We start from the raw sequence: 14,660 nt of genomic DNA, 5'->3' as shown, positions 1-14,660 counted from the left end.
TCGTTTTTAAATAATGCATAAGACTCGATTGTGTGAAATGTACTACAGTTTGTTTAGCCATTCACCAGTTGATGGGCACCTGAGTTGTTTCCAGCTCTTTGTCAAATAGTGTGGTGCACTAAATCTGGGTCTGGTGTATCTGTTTGTGTCACATCTTATTTCTTACTTATGAGTAGTAGTGAGATTGCGGGATTAAATGGTATTCCTATTTCCAATATTCAAAGTGTCAAGCTACTTTGCATAGTGATTTCAACGTTTTACATCCTCCCCAACAGTGTTTGAGAGTTCTAGTCTCCCTACCCTCTTGCCAGCATTTACTGTTTAATGCCTTTTTGAGCATTGCTGTTTTGCTGGGGTGAGGTGGTATCTCATTGTTCTTTTGATTTGTGTCTCTCTGAAAGCAAATGATTTTGAGCATTTCTTCATGTGTTTATTGGCCATCTGGATGTCTGATGAAATGCCTACTCATGTCCTTGCCTATTTTGTGATTAGGCGATTTATCTTTTTCTTGTTTAGGTTGTTGGAGTTTTCTAAAAGCCTTAGAGATGGGTCCCTTATCAGATGTGTCATTAGCAAATATTTTTTCCCAATCTGTAGGTTCTTCTTTCACTCTTTGGAGAATTTATTTGAACTACATGTTGTTGTTGGATTTCATTTTTTTTAGATGTCAGTTGTCTACTTTATCTCTGGTGGCCTAGTGGCAAGAAGCAGCGCCGCAGTCCCAAAGGCACACAGTATTCATTGGCCAGCTTCCACCTGCATATGGTGAACCTGCCATATGAGATGAGCCTCCAGCTGCTCCATTGAGGGGGAAGATGGGCAGTTACCTGCCTCTGAAAACCCGCCAGAGGGTCAGTTATGGGTCGGTTTCAACTCTAAGGTATACAGTAACAACAACAGCAACAGTAACAATTTATCTCCTGTTGATTGTGTATCACTTACATGTGCTAGACTATTAGCTGAATGCCCTTGAATTTGCCCCAAGTGTTCTTAAAAAGGAAGCGGTTTGTTTTTAGTTCTTAAAACTGCCCTATAAAGTAGGAATTGTTGTTCCCATTTGAGAGGAGGAGTAGGTAGTGAAGGGTGTGTGACTTATTCAAGGTCATATGGTTAGCAAGTGACTCTTTGAAGCTTAAATCCAGGTGTTTTCTTACTTCAGGACTAGGGCTGGAATGTTCTACTCAACTGTGAAGCTCTGCTGGGCAGCTGGGTCGAGCATTGCACTGCCAACCTGGTTTGAAACCTTCAGTGGCTCCTTGGGAGAATTCTGTGAGACTTAGTGCCTCTGAAAACGCTCTGGAGGGAGTTGATTCAGGCTTGGTGGGAATGGACTGAGTTTTGATAGCCACCTGAAATAATTTGCTGAAACCAAGTGGACAAGTAAATGTATCCCAGAACATTTGATTGTGCTAATGCAAAACCTATACTTGGACCAAGAGGCAGTCGTCAGAATAGAGAAAGGAGACACTACATGGTTCAAAATCAAGAAGGGGGTCCATCAGGGATGTACTTTGTCTCCATACCTTTTTAATCTGTATGCAGAACAGATCATCTGAGACGCTGGGCTGTATGAGGAGGAACATGGCATCAGGATTGGTGGAAAGAATCATCAACAACCTGCGTTATGTGGATGACAAAACCCTGCTTGCTGAAACTGAGAAGGACCTGAAGTGCTTGCTGCAGAAGATCAAGGACTGCAGTCTTCAATATGGATTGAAGCTCAATATCAAGAAAACAAAGATTCTCACTACTGGGCCAATTGGCAGCATCAGTATGGATGGTGAAGAGATTGAGATAGTTAACAGTTTTCGTTTACTTGGTTCCACAGTCAACACTCTTGGTAACAGCAGCCAGGAAATCAGGAGACGAATTGCATTGGGAAAGTCAGCTGTGAAGGACCTCTCAAGAGTTCTGAAGAGCAACGACGTCAGGCTGGAGACTAAGGTGCCCTTGATCCAGGCTATAGTCTTCGCAGTTACGTGCTATGCATCGGAGAGTTGGACAGTGAATAGGGATGATAGAAAGAGAATTGATGCCTTTGAGCTGTGGTGCTGAGAAGAGGGTTGAATTTTCCATGGACTGCTAGGAGAACACACAGGTTTGTCCTGGAGAAGGTGAAGCCGGAATGCTCCTTGGAGTCAAGGATTCTGAAGCTTTGTCTGACATACTTTGGGCATGTTGCAAGGAGGGACTGGTCTTTGAAGAGGGGCATCATGTTTGGGAGAGTGGAGGGACAGTGCAGGAGAGATGGATCTATTCTGTGAGTGGAGTGGTAGAAATGAGTGTGTTTGAGACGGCAAGGTTGGTACAGGATCGAACGGCATTTAGGGCTCTTCTACATAGGGTCACTGTGAGTTGCAAGCGACTCAATGGCAAAGAACAAAAACAACAACAAAGATTATTATTGATTCAGATTGAAGACACAGTGATCTAAAAGACAATTTTTCCATATATCCCAATGAACGTCCTGAGACTTACCCTTCCTAGTTGTATCCCTTACCACTTACGTCTCTCTACATCATATAGCAGTCCTCATTCTGTGCTTACTATACCACAACATACTTAGCACACCCAGAGGATCTACGTTCAAATGCTGACTTTACGCTTTGCCCTCAGATTTTTTTTTTCATGTGTAGAAAGAGGATAATGATATACCAACTCAATGGGATGAGAGTTAAATTAGTTAATACATGATAAATGATCAAAAATGGTAATACCATGTACTTGGAGGTACATTCATATAGAATTTTCTCTTTTTTTCTTTTTGAAGGCATTGTTGATAAACTGGGAAGTATATTTGAGGAAAGTATCCAGTCAAAGGGATGGTGGAATTAGGTTGAATATAGTTCATAAATCATTAGCATATAAAAGTTTCTAGAATAGTCCCCCTTTTCTGAGAGTCTTTTCTTAACTCCATTCTAACATCTATTTCCCCCTTCCTGCCAGGCTGTTTGTATTTTGTGTAAACCTTGAGAATGTTGTTGTTGTTGTTAGGTGTCATGTTAGGTGTTATGAGTCTGTGACTCATAGAGACTGTATACAACAGAACAAAACCCACCTGAAACTGTATTGTCCTCAATTCCTGTTGTGCTGAAGCCCATCGGTGCAGCCATCAGTCCCGCTCATTACCGATCTTCCTTTCTTTTGCTGACCCTCGACTTTTCTAAGCATGAGGCCTCTTCCTTCTGATAACAGGCCCAAAGTATGTGGGACCAAGTCTCTCCTTGCTTCTGAGGTGCATTTTGGGTACACGTATTCCAACACAGATTTGTTGCTTCTTCTGACTTTGAATAGTATGTATATTTAATATTCTTCACCAGCCCCACAATTTAAGCACCCTCAGTTCTTTAGCTCCCAGTATTCATTGTCTAGCTTCCACCTGCATGTGAGATGACTGAAAATACCATGCCTTGAGTTAGTCTTTAAACTCTTACATGAGTCTAGCGCTCATTAGCACCTTAAATAGGTCCTTGACAACATATTTACCTGATGCAATACATCATTTGATTTCTTTATTTCCTCAGGTTTTAAAACTTTATTTTGCATATTTAAAACTTGTGCATTCCAATAATTAAAATTGCTTGAACAAAAAGAAAAAATGACACTTCAATTAAATTGCATTTTACGCCACAAGACACTTTGGACAACCTTTGCTTTTTACCCTATATTTTTACTAATATTATTATTACTATTATTAATTTTAATGAATATTTACAGACTTTGGATTTCCATTAATTTTTTTGCACTTTTCTCCCTGCCTACCCCTCCCCCCACTTCGCTCTTCTGTTTGAAAAGTAAATGAAAAATTCTTTTATTGTTATGCAATCCCTACCCCCCAAGTCCACTCCACTGTGCAGCCTTCGTTCTGGACTCCTGTCATTCCTGTCATGACAGTAATACCCAATCATATATCCCTACCCAGTTCCTTTGACCAAAGTGCAGGGTCTTCCTGCCCTGCCAGCCATGTGGGCTGATGGGAGCCACAGGGTCCACGTGCAGTAGATCCAGATTCTTGGATGTGAAATGGGGCAGCACAGTCAGCGAAACTTGATCCAACCTCTTTGCATATTACAAAGTTAAACAGCCAATAGAAAGGGAATAAGCAGGCAATGCTTATGGAAGTACAGTGCCTACGGGGGCGCCGCCTCATTGCCACTCGCTGGCTTGCTTCCCCTGTTTTCCGTCGTTCCTTTTGAAGGCAGTGCATTTTTCTCTTGCGTTTCTGCCTTCAGTTTTGACTTATGGAATGTCTCAATCTCACCCATATCGGGTTTGTCAGACATGGTCGCAGGATGAAGCGAGGAGAGGCGTGAGAGAACCCCGAGTTCATACCGCCAGGTCAGCATTTGATTCCTGACTGCTGCTTTGATGCGCGTTGGTTGTGGAGCCGAGTAAAAGAGTTTCAGTCTTTTCTGCATTTGTCATGATGCTGTTTATTGGTCCGGCTTTAAGGGGTTTTACTCTGTGTTGAGCTGTAATCCTTACTGAAGGCGACAACAGTCTTTGAGTTTCACGGTGCAGTGTTTCCAATCTTTATGTTTTCAGCAAGTTGTGCTGTCTGCATACCACAGGTTGTTGGTGAGTCATCCTCTGGTCTGGATCAGTGTTTCTCCTCACCTACTCCAGCCTCTCCTTTAATTTACGACCTTGCCATGTGTTGATTTATCTGCCTTGTCCTTTGTGAGTTCCTTTAGCGAGGCCTGGTGCCCCAGGAACTCAGGGGAGGTTATAGTCCTGTCTTCATCTACCATCCACCTGCCCATCCTCTCACTTGTCTCTTCACAAGTCAACATTCTTCAGCCCACTCATTGTTCTCTCTTTGTGTTCCTGCCCTTCATCTGAGTTGTTAGCTGCCAGCAATCAGCTAGAACTCCTGGTGACCCCGTGAGCAGCAAATCAGAGCCCCTATCCTTCGGGTCTATCCTGTGGCTTCCTCAGGAGCTCCTACCATGGCAAGCCTGTTGCTGAAGTTACTATATCAGCTTTTCTCTTTGAGGATCTTTCTCTCTTTCACTCTCTACTTTACCCAGTAGGATGTCTTTTTCTAAGGACTGGTGCCTTCTGACAGGATGCCCAAAGTATATGAGATTAAAAGTCTCACCATTCTTGTCTCCGAGGAACAACCTGGTTGCATTTCCTCCGCAACAGTTGTAAATATGTTCCCGAGGGGCTGAAGAACAAGAGTGAGCGCGTGGGCTCCTCACTCAGCAGGGCCTCTGGGGCTGTTTGGGCTCATGGAGGAATCTGCCAGCCCTCAGCAGAATAACAAGCTTCCAGCTTTCCTTGGCACCAGTCACTCTGTCTCCTCTAACATTTTTTTTCTTTATTTCTTTCCTTTTTCTAGAACTGTGTACAATCACATCTTATAAACTTTCCATTTATCTGGCATCTTTCCTAAACTTTATTCTTTAACTCTACCTCATTTCCAACTTGAAAAAAAAGTTACTGAATTTTTAAATTTTTTTTAATCTACAAGATGCACTGTCAACAAAGAGCTTCTGGCCTTTCTCAGATGTCCACGTGACCATAGATAAATGACTTAACATTTCACAATAGGTTTCTTTATCTATTAAATGGATAGCTCGTTATCTGCCTGCCTCAGATGGTCATTATGAGACCCAAATGAGACACTAGCCAGAGCAGATGCAAATGCAAAATAAAAAGAAGATAGAAAGTGCTGTACTGTAAGGGTACAGGAGGTCAAACAGAAGGAAAGGGCTTCTTTCTTTTGTCTATTATGTCAGCATTTTTGCTGTCAAGTCAAAATTGATTCCCAGTCAGCCTGGGCATCATAAATGACATTAGTGGCTGTAAATGACATTCAAGGAGATTGCCCTTTTCTCTTCTGCAGAGCAGCTAGTAGATTTGAACTGCCCAGAGAGGTTTGAGTTAGTTAGGCAGCTCCCTACAGATCAGGCCACCAGAGTTCCCTAAGTTTGGACTGTAGGGTCTAGGAAATGTATACTTCTTTGCACACTGGAGTTGAAAATATACCTTTATGTTTGTTTCCTAGTTGTTCTTGGTTCATCTGGTTGCTGTGTCTTTGCCTCCCTCTGGGGCTCTCAAGCTTTAACCTGCTTAACCTTTTGTGTGTCATGTTAAATAAATTATGTATCCTATCTGGTAAACATATGGTTTACACATTGCTTGCACGGATAACATGTTCTTAAGAAAACGCTGGGAATAGGTCTGGCTTGGGAGGTTAGGGTGTGAATAGGAAAAGTGAATAGATTATGAACACTGCATTGGAGCAGATGAGGAGAAGGACTGTCTGAAAGGAATATGTGATTAGGCATTGTTGGTCGTTTGCGACTCATAGCGACCCTATGCACAACAGCCCTAAACCCTGCTCTATCCTGCGCCACCTCTTGTGCCATCCCTCCCTCCCAAGCATGATGTCCCTCTCCAAGGACCCGTCCCTCCTGGCAACATGTCCAAAGTATGTCAGACGAAGCCCCAGAATCCTTGCCTCCAAGGAGTAGCTTGGTTTAATCCTCTCCAAGATGAATCTGTTTGTTTTCCTGGCAGTCCAGGGTACATTCAGTACTCTCCTCCAGCACCACAGCTCAAAAGCATCCACTCTCCTGTCCTCCCTAGTCATTGTCCAACTCTCTGATGCATAACAAGCGATTGCAAAGACCATGGCCTGTATTAGGTGCACCTTAGTCTCCAGAGAGACACCGTTGCTCCTGAGTACTTTAGAGAGGTCCCTAACAGCAGACTTTCCCATCGTGATACGCTTTTTGATTTCCTGACTGCTGGTGCCAAGAGTATTGACTGTGGAGCCGAGCAAACTGAAGCTGTGAACAATCTCAATCTCTATATGATAATTTGGAATAAGAGGTGCACTGCAAAGTGGACTGAGAGAGGCAGAAGGGAGAGGGAGGGAGAAACATGTAGAACAGTAAAGGAATTAAAAAAGAAACACTTGGGAATGTAATTTTTGTATTTTTAAGCTGTAGAAACCTAGGCTTTTCCCTTTCCCCTTCTCCCCCTGCTTCTTAGTAATTTATCCAGTTAAACATGCTAGAGATTTCAATGAGTTTAAACATGTATATTGTGTACTCTTATTGGTGAAGTACTTGTCTGCTTGCTTATTATATTGAGTTAATTTAGGGTTACTGTACTGTGATGTTGGAAGTTTTGCCATTGTTGTTTCAAATACCAGAAGGGTCACCCATAGTGGACAGGTTTCAGCAGAGCTCCCTGATTAAGCTAGACTAGAAAGCAGGATTGGCCATCCGCTTCTGAAATTGCAGACTTCTGAAAACCCTAGGGGAATAAATGAGCAATAGAGGGAATATAGTATTAGATGCAGAGCCCAGATTGGAAGTTACTCAAAATGAGGAGAAACAGCTGCCAGTATCCTTTAATAACTGGAATGTGGATTGTGTGAAGGATGAATGTAGGAAAGCTGGCAGTTGTAAAAAAATGAATTGGAGTGTGAAACACAATGTATACAAACTTTGTAAGCAAGCCAATATAAAATAAAAATTTTTATAAATGAATTGGAATGCAGGAAGATTGACATTCTAGACGTTAGTGAGATGAGCTGGCCACATTGAATTATATAATCTCAAGATATACTATACTGGAAATGAAAAACAAGAAGAATGATGTTGCATTCATAGTTAAAAAGATAATTTCAAGATCTAGCCTGAAAAAAAATGTTGTGTGATAGGATACTATCTGCACACACGTTCAAGGAAGTCCTGTTAACATGACTATTAATCAAATATACTCACCAACAACTAAAGCTAAAGAGAAAGAAATGGAGTATTTCTACCAACTTTTGCTATCTGAAATTAACCAAATATGTAATCAAGATACATTAATAATTATTGGTGACTGGAATGCAGAGGTTGGAAACAGTGAGTGAGAAATGGTAGTTGGAAATACGGTCTTTGATAGACTAGACATTGAATAGTTGAATTTTGTTTGTTCAATGATTTCTTTATTTCAAAGTGGTGTTGTTGTTAGGTGTTGTAGAGTCGAGTATGTCTCATAGCGACTCTGTTAACAAAAGATCTGAACCCTGTACTATCGTGTGCCATTCTCACACAAGAACCCATTGCAGCAGTCACTGTGTCTGACAACCTGGTTGAGGGTCTTTCCTCCACCAAACCTCCACCCTTCCCAGCATCATGTCCCAGCATTTATTGCAAATACCTTTTAAGAAAAAAATTAAAAAGTGACTCTACACATGGACCTCACCTGATGGACTGCATAGGAATCAGATTGACTACAATCTGAGCAAATAATTCGAGAAACAACTCTATGAAGAAGTATGTATCATCAGGATAGGAGGAAGACTTTTCAATAACCTGTTAGACAGATGACACAACCCTACTTGCTAAAAGTGAGGAGGACTTGAAGTGCTTGCTGCAGATCAATATGGATAGTGTCTCAATGTCAAGAAGAAAAAAATATTCACCACTGGATCAATAAACAACATCATGATAAATAAAGAAGAGATTGAAATTTCCAACAATTGGATCCTCCAACACCCTTGGTACCAGTAGTCTGGAGATCAGAAGACATTTATTTGCATTGGGCAGGTTCGTTGTTAGAGACAGACCTCTCCACATTACTGAGAAGCAGTTATGTTAGTTTGAAGATTAAGGTACGTGTGATTCAGGCCGTGATCTTTTCTATCACTTGTAGTGCCTCTGATTGCTGGACAGTGAATAAGAATGACAACAAGAATTGATACCTTTGAGTTGTAGTGCTAGAGAAGAATACTGTTTATTCCATGGACTTCCAAAAGAACGAACAGATAAGTCCTGGAAAAAGTGCAGCCAGAATGCTTCTTGGAGGTAAAGATGGTGAAGCTTTGTTTTCCACACTTTGGTAATGTGGCCAAGAGAGGCTGTTCCTTGGAAAGGGATATCATGCTTTAAAGGTGGAGGGTTAGCAAAATAGAAGAAATCGTCTACAAGATGGATTGACACAGTGCCTGTGACAATGGCCTCAGGTGTATAAGAGGTAATGAGGATGGCACAGATTAGGACAGGATTCAGATTTGTTTTTTTTTTTCTTACAAAGGCAAGGCTGGTGTGCCCAAGTTTATTGAAAATATTACAGCACAGCAAACAGACTCAAACGGCTCCACGTGGTGTTTTGAAATTCATCCCAACTGTGGGCTGAGTGACCTGGAGGTTGGACAGACTGCCAAAGTCCAAGAGTTTCAGCATTTCCTTAGTATCAGGATCTACTTCGATGATCTCCTGATCCAGGGCTGAAACCTCTGGTACATAATTATCTCTCCTTTCTCTCTTCTCCTCCTCCTGCAGCTTAATGGAGATGCCTCTCACAGGCCCTCTCTGAATCAATTTCATCAGATGTGTGACATAGCCTGCTATCTTGTTCCAGAGTTTCTTGCCGGGAATAATGGCGATCTCCTCGCACACGCGCTTGTTCGTGTGGAAGTCATTACCCAGGCGGGTGTAGTATTTCTCAGTGATGACCCGGGCCACCTTCTTCACGGTTTTGGTGCGAACGCGGCCCATGTTGGTGGGTCCTTGGTGAAAGAGGAACTAGGAGATGTGTTGTTTTTAAGTTCGCTATGAAACATACTTGACAGCACAGTCAACAGTGACAACAAGCATGACAGAGATTGTGATGCTGATACAGGATCAGGCAAGATCAGGCTGTAATCTGTTGTACATAGAGTCACTGAGTCGTAGTCAGCTTGCTGGCATCTAACCACAACAATGCGTGGAAGATCAGCTTAAGAGACGAAGACCTTCATCAACATCGATTGACACAGTGACTGCAACAGTGGGTTCAAGTATATCAGAAATAGTGAGGATGGCACAGGAGAGCTCAGGGTTCATAAGGTTCTACAAGACGTAGTTGGCTTGAGGGCACATAGCAACAACAACAGCTACAACAAACTCAAAACTTAACTGCTGTCAAGTCCTCCATTCAGTTTCTGAGGCTGTAAATTGTGGGAGGTGAGATTGTCTGTCTGTTTCCCACACAGCTATTGGTGGATTTGAACCAGCAGAGAGACACTGCTTTGGGTTAACAGTGCAACTTCCTACTGATTGTGTCACCAGAGCTCCCCAGCCGCAACAGTAGAGATTGGGAGCAGTTGAGAAACATTGATGTATCATCTGGCACTAATGTATACGAAAACCACAAAACCAGACCTATCCTTCCCCAGCATCTTTGATTCACCTGGTTGTACAGTTAACATGCAAAGAGTGAACAGAATAATCAATTTTCTTTCTTGGGACATTCAGACTTTGGGATTTATGTGTATTTAAGTAAAATTTCCAATGATACACATTTAAAAAAATCTGTACCCAAAATGTGTTTTCTGAGAAAATCTTACTTTCATACTAAAAAACCCCAAGCAAACAGAAAACCCAAACTCATTGCCATCAAGTTGATCCCAGCTCATTTGTCCTTTTATAAAAACTTCTCAAAGGATAGTCTAGCTGGAGTTTATTTCTTGTCAGCCCCTAATCCTATTATATTTGTGTGGAATAGAAGATATAGAGGGAGGTCTGGTGGCTGTGGGTAAGGAGTTGCCTTGCCAAGCCAAAAGTAAACGGTTCAACTCTCCCAGCTGCTCCTTGGGAGAAAGGGAGCCTCCCCCTGTGCAGGCGATAGCCTCTGAAAACCTTACCCAAACCTGTGCTGTTGTCATCATCTCTGATAGACTTGAGCCCGTTTTTTCGTTCAGGTACTGTTTCATTCTACCTCGTTGAGAATCTTCTCTCTTTTGCTGATCCTCCACCTTTCCAAGCGTGATGACCGTTTCTAAAGGCTGCCCCCTCCTAACAACATGCCCAAAGTATGTGAGGTGAAGCTTTTCACCATCTTTGCTGTTGACGAGCCCCCTGGTTGCACTTCTTCAAAGCATGTTTGTCTGTTCTTTGACAGTCCATGAGCTATTTCATACTCTTCTCTAACATCACAACTCAAAGGCTTTAGTTCTCTTGTGAATTTTCCTCTTCTTTCCCAAATGGTGAAGAGCTGAATGTTTTACATGAATCTAGTATTACTTATAAGGAAATGTTTCCTTAGATTGTTGTAAAATTATTTTTAATTTCTGAGAAATTATGCCTTCTTCAAATACAGAGCTAAGATACTTTTTTTGGCCCTCTGAATGAGATTAAATCAATTAGAAATCTTTCATTGGAGCAAATATATAATTATTATATATTGGTTTTACTGAAACTAATCTATATTTGGGAAGAAACATTAAAATTAGTATTTGGATTTTTTTTTTCATTGAGTCAGTTTGAATCTCCCTACAAACATTTGGTTAGCCATTAAGACTTTTGTTTCAGAAACTGTATTTTTTTTTTAAATGTTTACTGCCTTTCTTAATGCTTTCCAGGAACCAGGTCCTGAATTCCCATTGACTCAGGTAAAGGTCTGGCTGCAAACTTTAGTTTAGAGAATAGTTACTGCTTCATTGTTGCGATAGATTAGAAAATTTGCTGCATATCTTTATATAGTGTTAAAAATTAGTTATACCTACCATGCTTTTCTTTTTAGTTGCGATGTGTATGTCTGTGTGTGTGTATGTACATAGATGGTCAGTCTGTCACTCAGTCTTGAGTGATTAACTGCCTCTGAAAACCCATTGGAGGGTCAGCTATGGGGTTGGTTCTGACTCGACAGTACACAACAGCAATGTTGTGTGTGTATGTATTTCTCTCTCTCTCTCTCTATATATATATATAATCTATATCTACATCTATATCTTTATATCTATCTAATATATATATCTGTGTGTGTATGTACACACACACACTATTGTTGTTGTGTGCCCTCGAGTTAGAACTGACCTGTAGCTGACCCTCCAGCACATCTTCAGAGGTAGTAATCGCACAAAAGGAGGTTGCTAATCCTTCTCCCCTTGAGCAGTTGGTGGATTAAAACCGTGTGCCTTTGTGATTACAGTGGTGCAGATTCTTACCACTTAGCTACCAGACACACACACACACACACACACACACACACACACACGTGTGTGTATATATATTTATATATAAGCGTTTATCTCAAACTATTTGCCATCTAAACAATTTTTTTTCACATACTGTAAAAAGAGCAAGAGCTGTGTGGGGATGGCCATATCTGACCTGTACCATTTCCACAAAGGAGAACTGTCCCTGTTGACAACATCAGCAGCACTCCATGAATAACAGAACTCCATGAAGTCAGATATGTCCCGCATACTTCTACCTCTTTCTACTCATCCCAGCACCAATCTTACTGCTTTACTGGGCCCAAAATGATATTGCAATAGCTTCCAGAGCACAGAGAACCATATGAGGAAAGTCAAAAGGCTATAATTTGGATTAGCAGAATATAATCACTTAGTCAAAACAAATTCTAAAAAGTGCTCAGAGGCACCTCAGTCTTTAGCCTCAAAACTTTAGGCTCTTAATCCTGCCACTTGTGGCTCTCCCCTCTAGTCTTGCAACATTCTTGGACAAAAGGCTCTAGGCTCCAGTTCCATGGTGTAGCAGTCCCAAGATCAGCTCCGATTCATGCCAGGTGTATGGTTCAACAGAGAACCAAACTGTTATGACTGCTGCTCCCATAATCCCTTGTCTGGCTGATGCAATAACCCCTCACCCTGAAGCATGCACTACATTTTCTTGCTGCTGCTTTGCTGGCAGTGAGATTCTCAAATCTGCTGCTGAATCTGCTCAATTTAATGGCAAGACTAGCCAGTCCAGTTGTGGCTAGGATAACATACCTTATTTGCCTATTCTCACCATGCACAAAGCAAAGTCAAACTCAGTGGCTGGGAAGATAATTTTGAATAATAAAGCCTTCTTAATACCACACTTGTGAATGCACATTCTTACAAATGATTGTATTTTTCCATTGTGTTTGTATGCACTGGCAGTCTTGCAGAACTAATGTACTTTCCTTATTAAGACTTGGAACTTGACTAGAATGCATCACAATTAACTGGAAAGATTAGCAAAAGCAAGGGTCTCCATGGGCTAACTGTAAGAGAACCGTGAGGCCAGCAGAACCCCAAGAATCTAAAAAGACTTCATGAGATGGATGGGATATCATGAGTAAAGAGTAGCCCATCTTTGCTTAATAAAGTCTTGATTTAACCGACTGGCAGCTCTAAGAGGTCACCTGATACGGTGAGCAAAGGAAGCATTCTGGCCAGCCAGCTGTGTCTACCACGTCAGCTTTGGCTGTGCATGGAAGCCAGACAGACCTGCTAACTGGATGCACAGGCGTTGCAGGGGGTGGGGTGTGGGGGTAGCAGGAGCGAAGAGATCTGTCTTGGACTGTCTACCTGGTCAGTGAAGCTTTTTTTTTAGTCCAGGAGGATTTCTGTTGAGTTTGGGTATATGAAGTAGAGTGGAAGGCTGTCAGTGAGCTTAAATAATATTTTGCTCTGTCAAGTGGGATAGAATTTTAAGTGTTTTAATATAAAGGATTTGAACTTTTCATCTTTAGTTTCATCATCTAAATAATCATTGGATCTGTTAGAAGAATGTATATAGAGTACTCTTTCTGTGTAATATGGAGCAGACACTGTGACTGAGAATTTGCTCCATAAGAGGATAATTTCTCCTTAAATATTCATAATACTGGTTTATAAACTGATAGATGATTAAACTTTTTTTGCATACTATGTAGATGTGTATACAGAAGAAGCTGCCCTGCCATCCTGAAGGCATGCAGTTTGAGGCCATCAGCCACTCCACAGGAGAAAGATGTGCAATCTCCTCCCCTGCAATAACTGCCTCTGAAAACCCCCTGAGGGTCAGCTATGGGTTGATTCTGACTCTACGGGACACAGCAACTAAAATATAGATGTGCCATTCAAGAAGGATTGCATTTGTAAAGAGAATATAGTGATTTTTCAATAAATTTGGAAGATTTTATAGTTACATTTAGCAAAAAAATTAAAACTTAAGTGATTTGCATAGTAGACATGGTTTAAAAACTAAGATTGGGGTGGGGGAAGGGTTTGTGCGGGGAGAAGGGTACAACAATGAATGAATGGAATCCCAAAATCTCTGTAGATGTTCATTGAAATGAAAAATAAACAACCTAAACTAAAAAAACAAAAACTAAGATTGGCATTTAAAAGTTTAAACCTAGAACAGGGCTTCCTGAAGAAATCCCTGAATTATTAGTATTATTTTTCTCTTCCATTACTATAAAAAAAAACAACCCAAAATCAAAGTCCAAGTGATTGCCATAGAAGCAGAACCGACTTGTAGCTGACCCCCCATCGAGTTTCCAAGAAGGTTAAGTGTCTGGAGAGGAGGTTGCCCGCCCTTCTGTGGAGTTGCTGGTAGATGGGAACCTCAGAGACGTGGCTTCTGGGTTAGCAGCACCATTCTGTGTGCACCACACCACCAGATCTCCCTTCAGCCGCTGTAGAGTTAATTATGTCAGATCTAGTTCTCGAGATTATTTTCTGTCACTGTGCATTGAATCTAAAAGAATAAAAACAATTTTGAATTCACTATTACATGAATTCACTCTTACACTTGGGAGATTTTTTTCTTTTTTTGCAGATTTTTACACCTCAGAGAAAATGAGTCTATACAATTCAATATTTTGTGCCGACACTTCTGTTTTCAAATTGTATGGCAGAATAGAAAATGTTACTGAACTTGGATATGTAAGTCAAGTCAGACTTTTCCTGG

General features: G+C 41.3%; 1 protein-coding gene across 3 annotated transcripts in view; it reads left to right on the top strand.

Annotated features, from left to right (window-relative positions):
• The window catches only part of TTC8 (tetratricopeptide repeat domain 8), a 78,893-nt gene that overhangs the window by 9,325 nt on the left and 54,908 nt on the right, over nucleotides 1-14,660 (top strand). Inside the window, exon 2 of one of the 3 annotated variants that reach the window (XM_006879129.1) lies at nucleotides 11,354-11,383. The exons of the other annotated variants lie outside the window; for them this stretch is intronic. Within the exon in view, the coding sequence (XP_006879191.1) occupies nucleotides 11,354-11,383 (30 nt within the window). The remainder of the gene's footprint in view (nucleotides 1-11,353; nucleotides 11,384-14,660) is intronic. 3 annotated transcript variants of the gene reach the window in all.

This window comes from Elephantulus edwardii, unplaced genomic scaffold (assembly GCF_000299155.1).
Source record: "Elephantulus edwardii isolate Elephantulus edwardi_28Jun2011 unplaced genomic scaffold, EleEdw1.0 scaffold00002, whole genome shotgun sequence".
Classification (NCBI taxonomy): Eukaryota; Metazoa; Chordata; class Mammalia; order Macroscelidea; family Macroscelididae; genus Elephantulus; species Elephantulus edwardii.
Note: the sequence above shows the minus strand (reverse complement) of the source record. Positions and strands in the feature narration are given on the sequence as shown.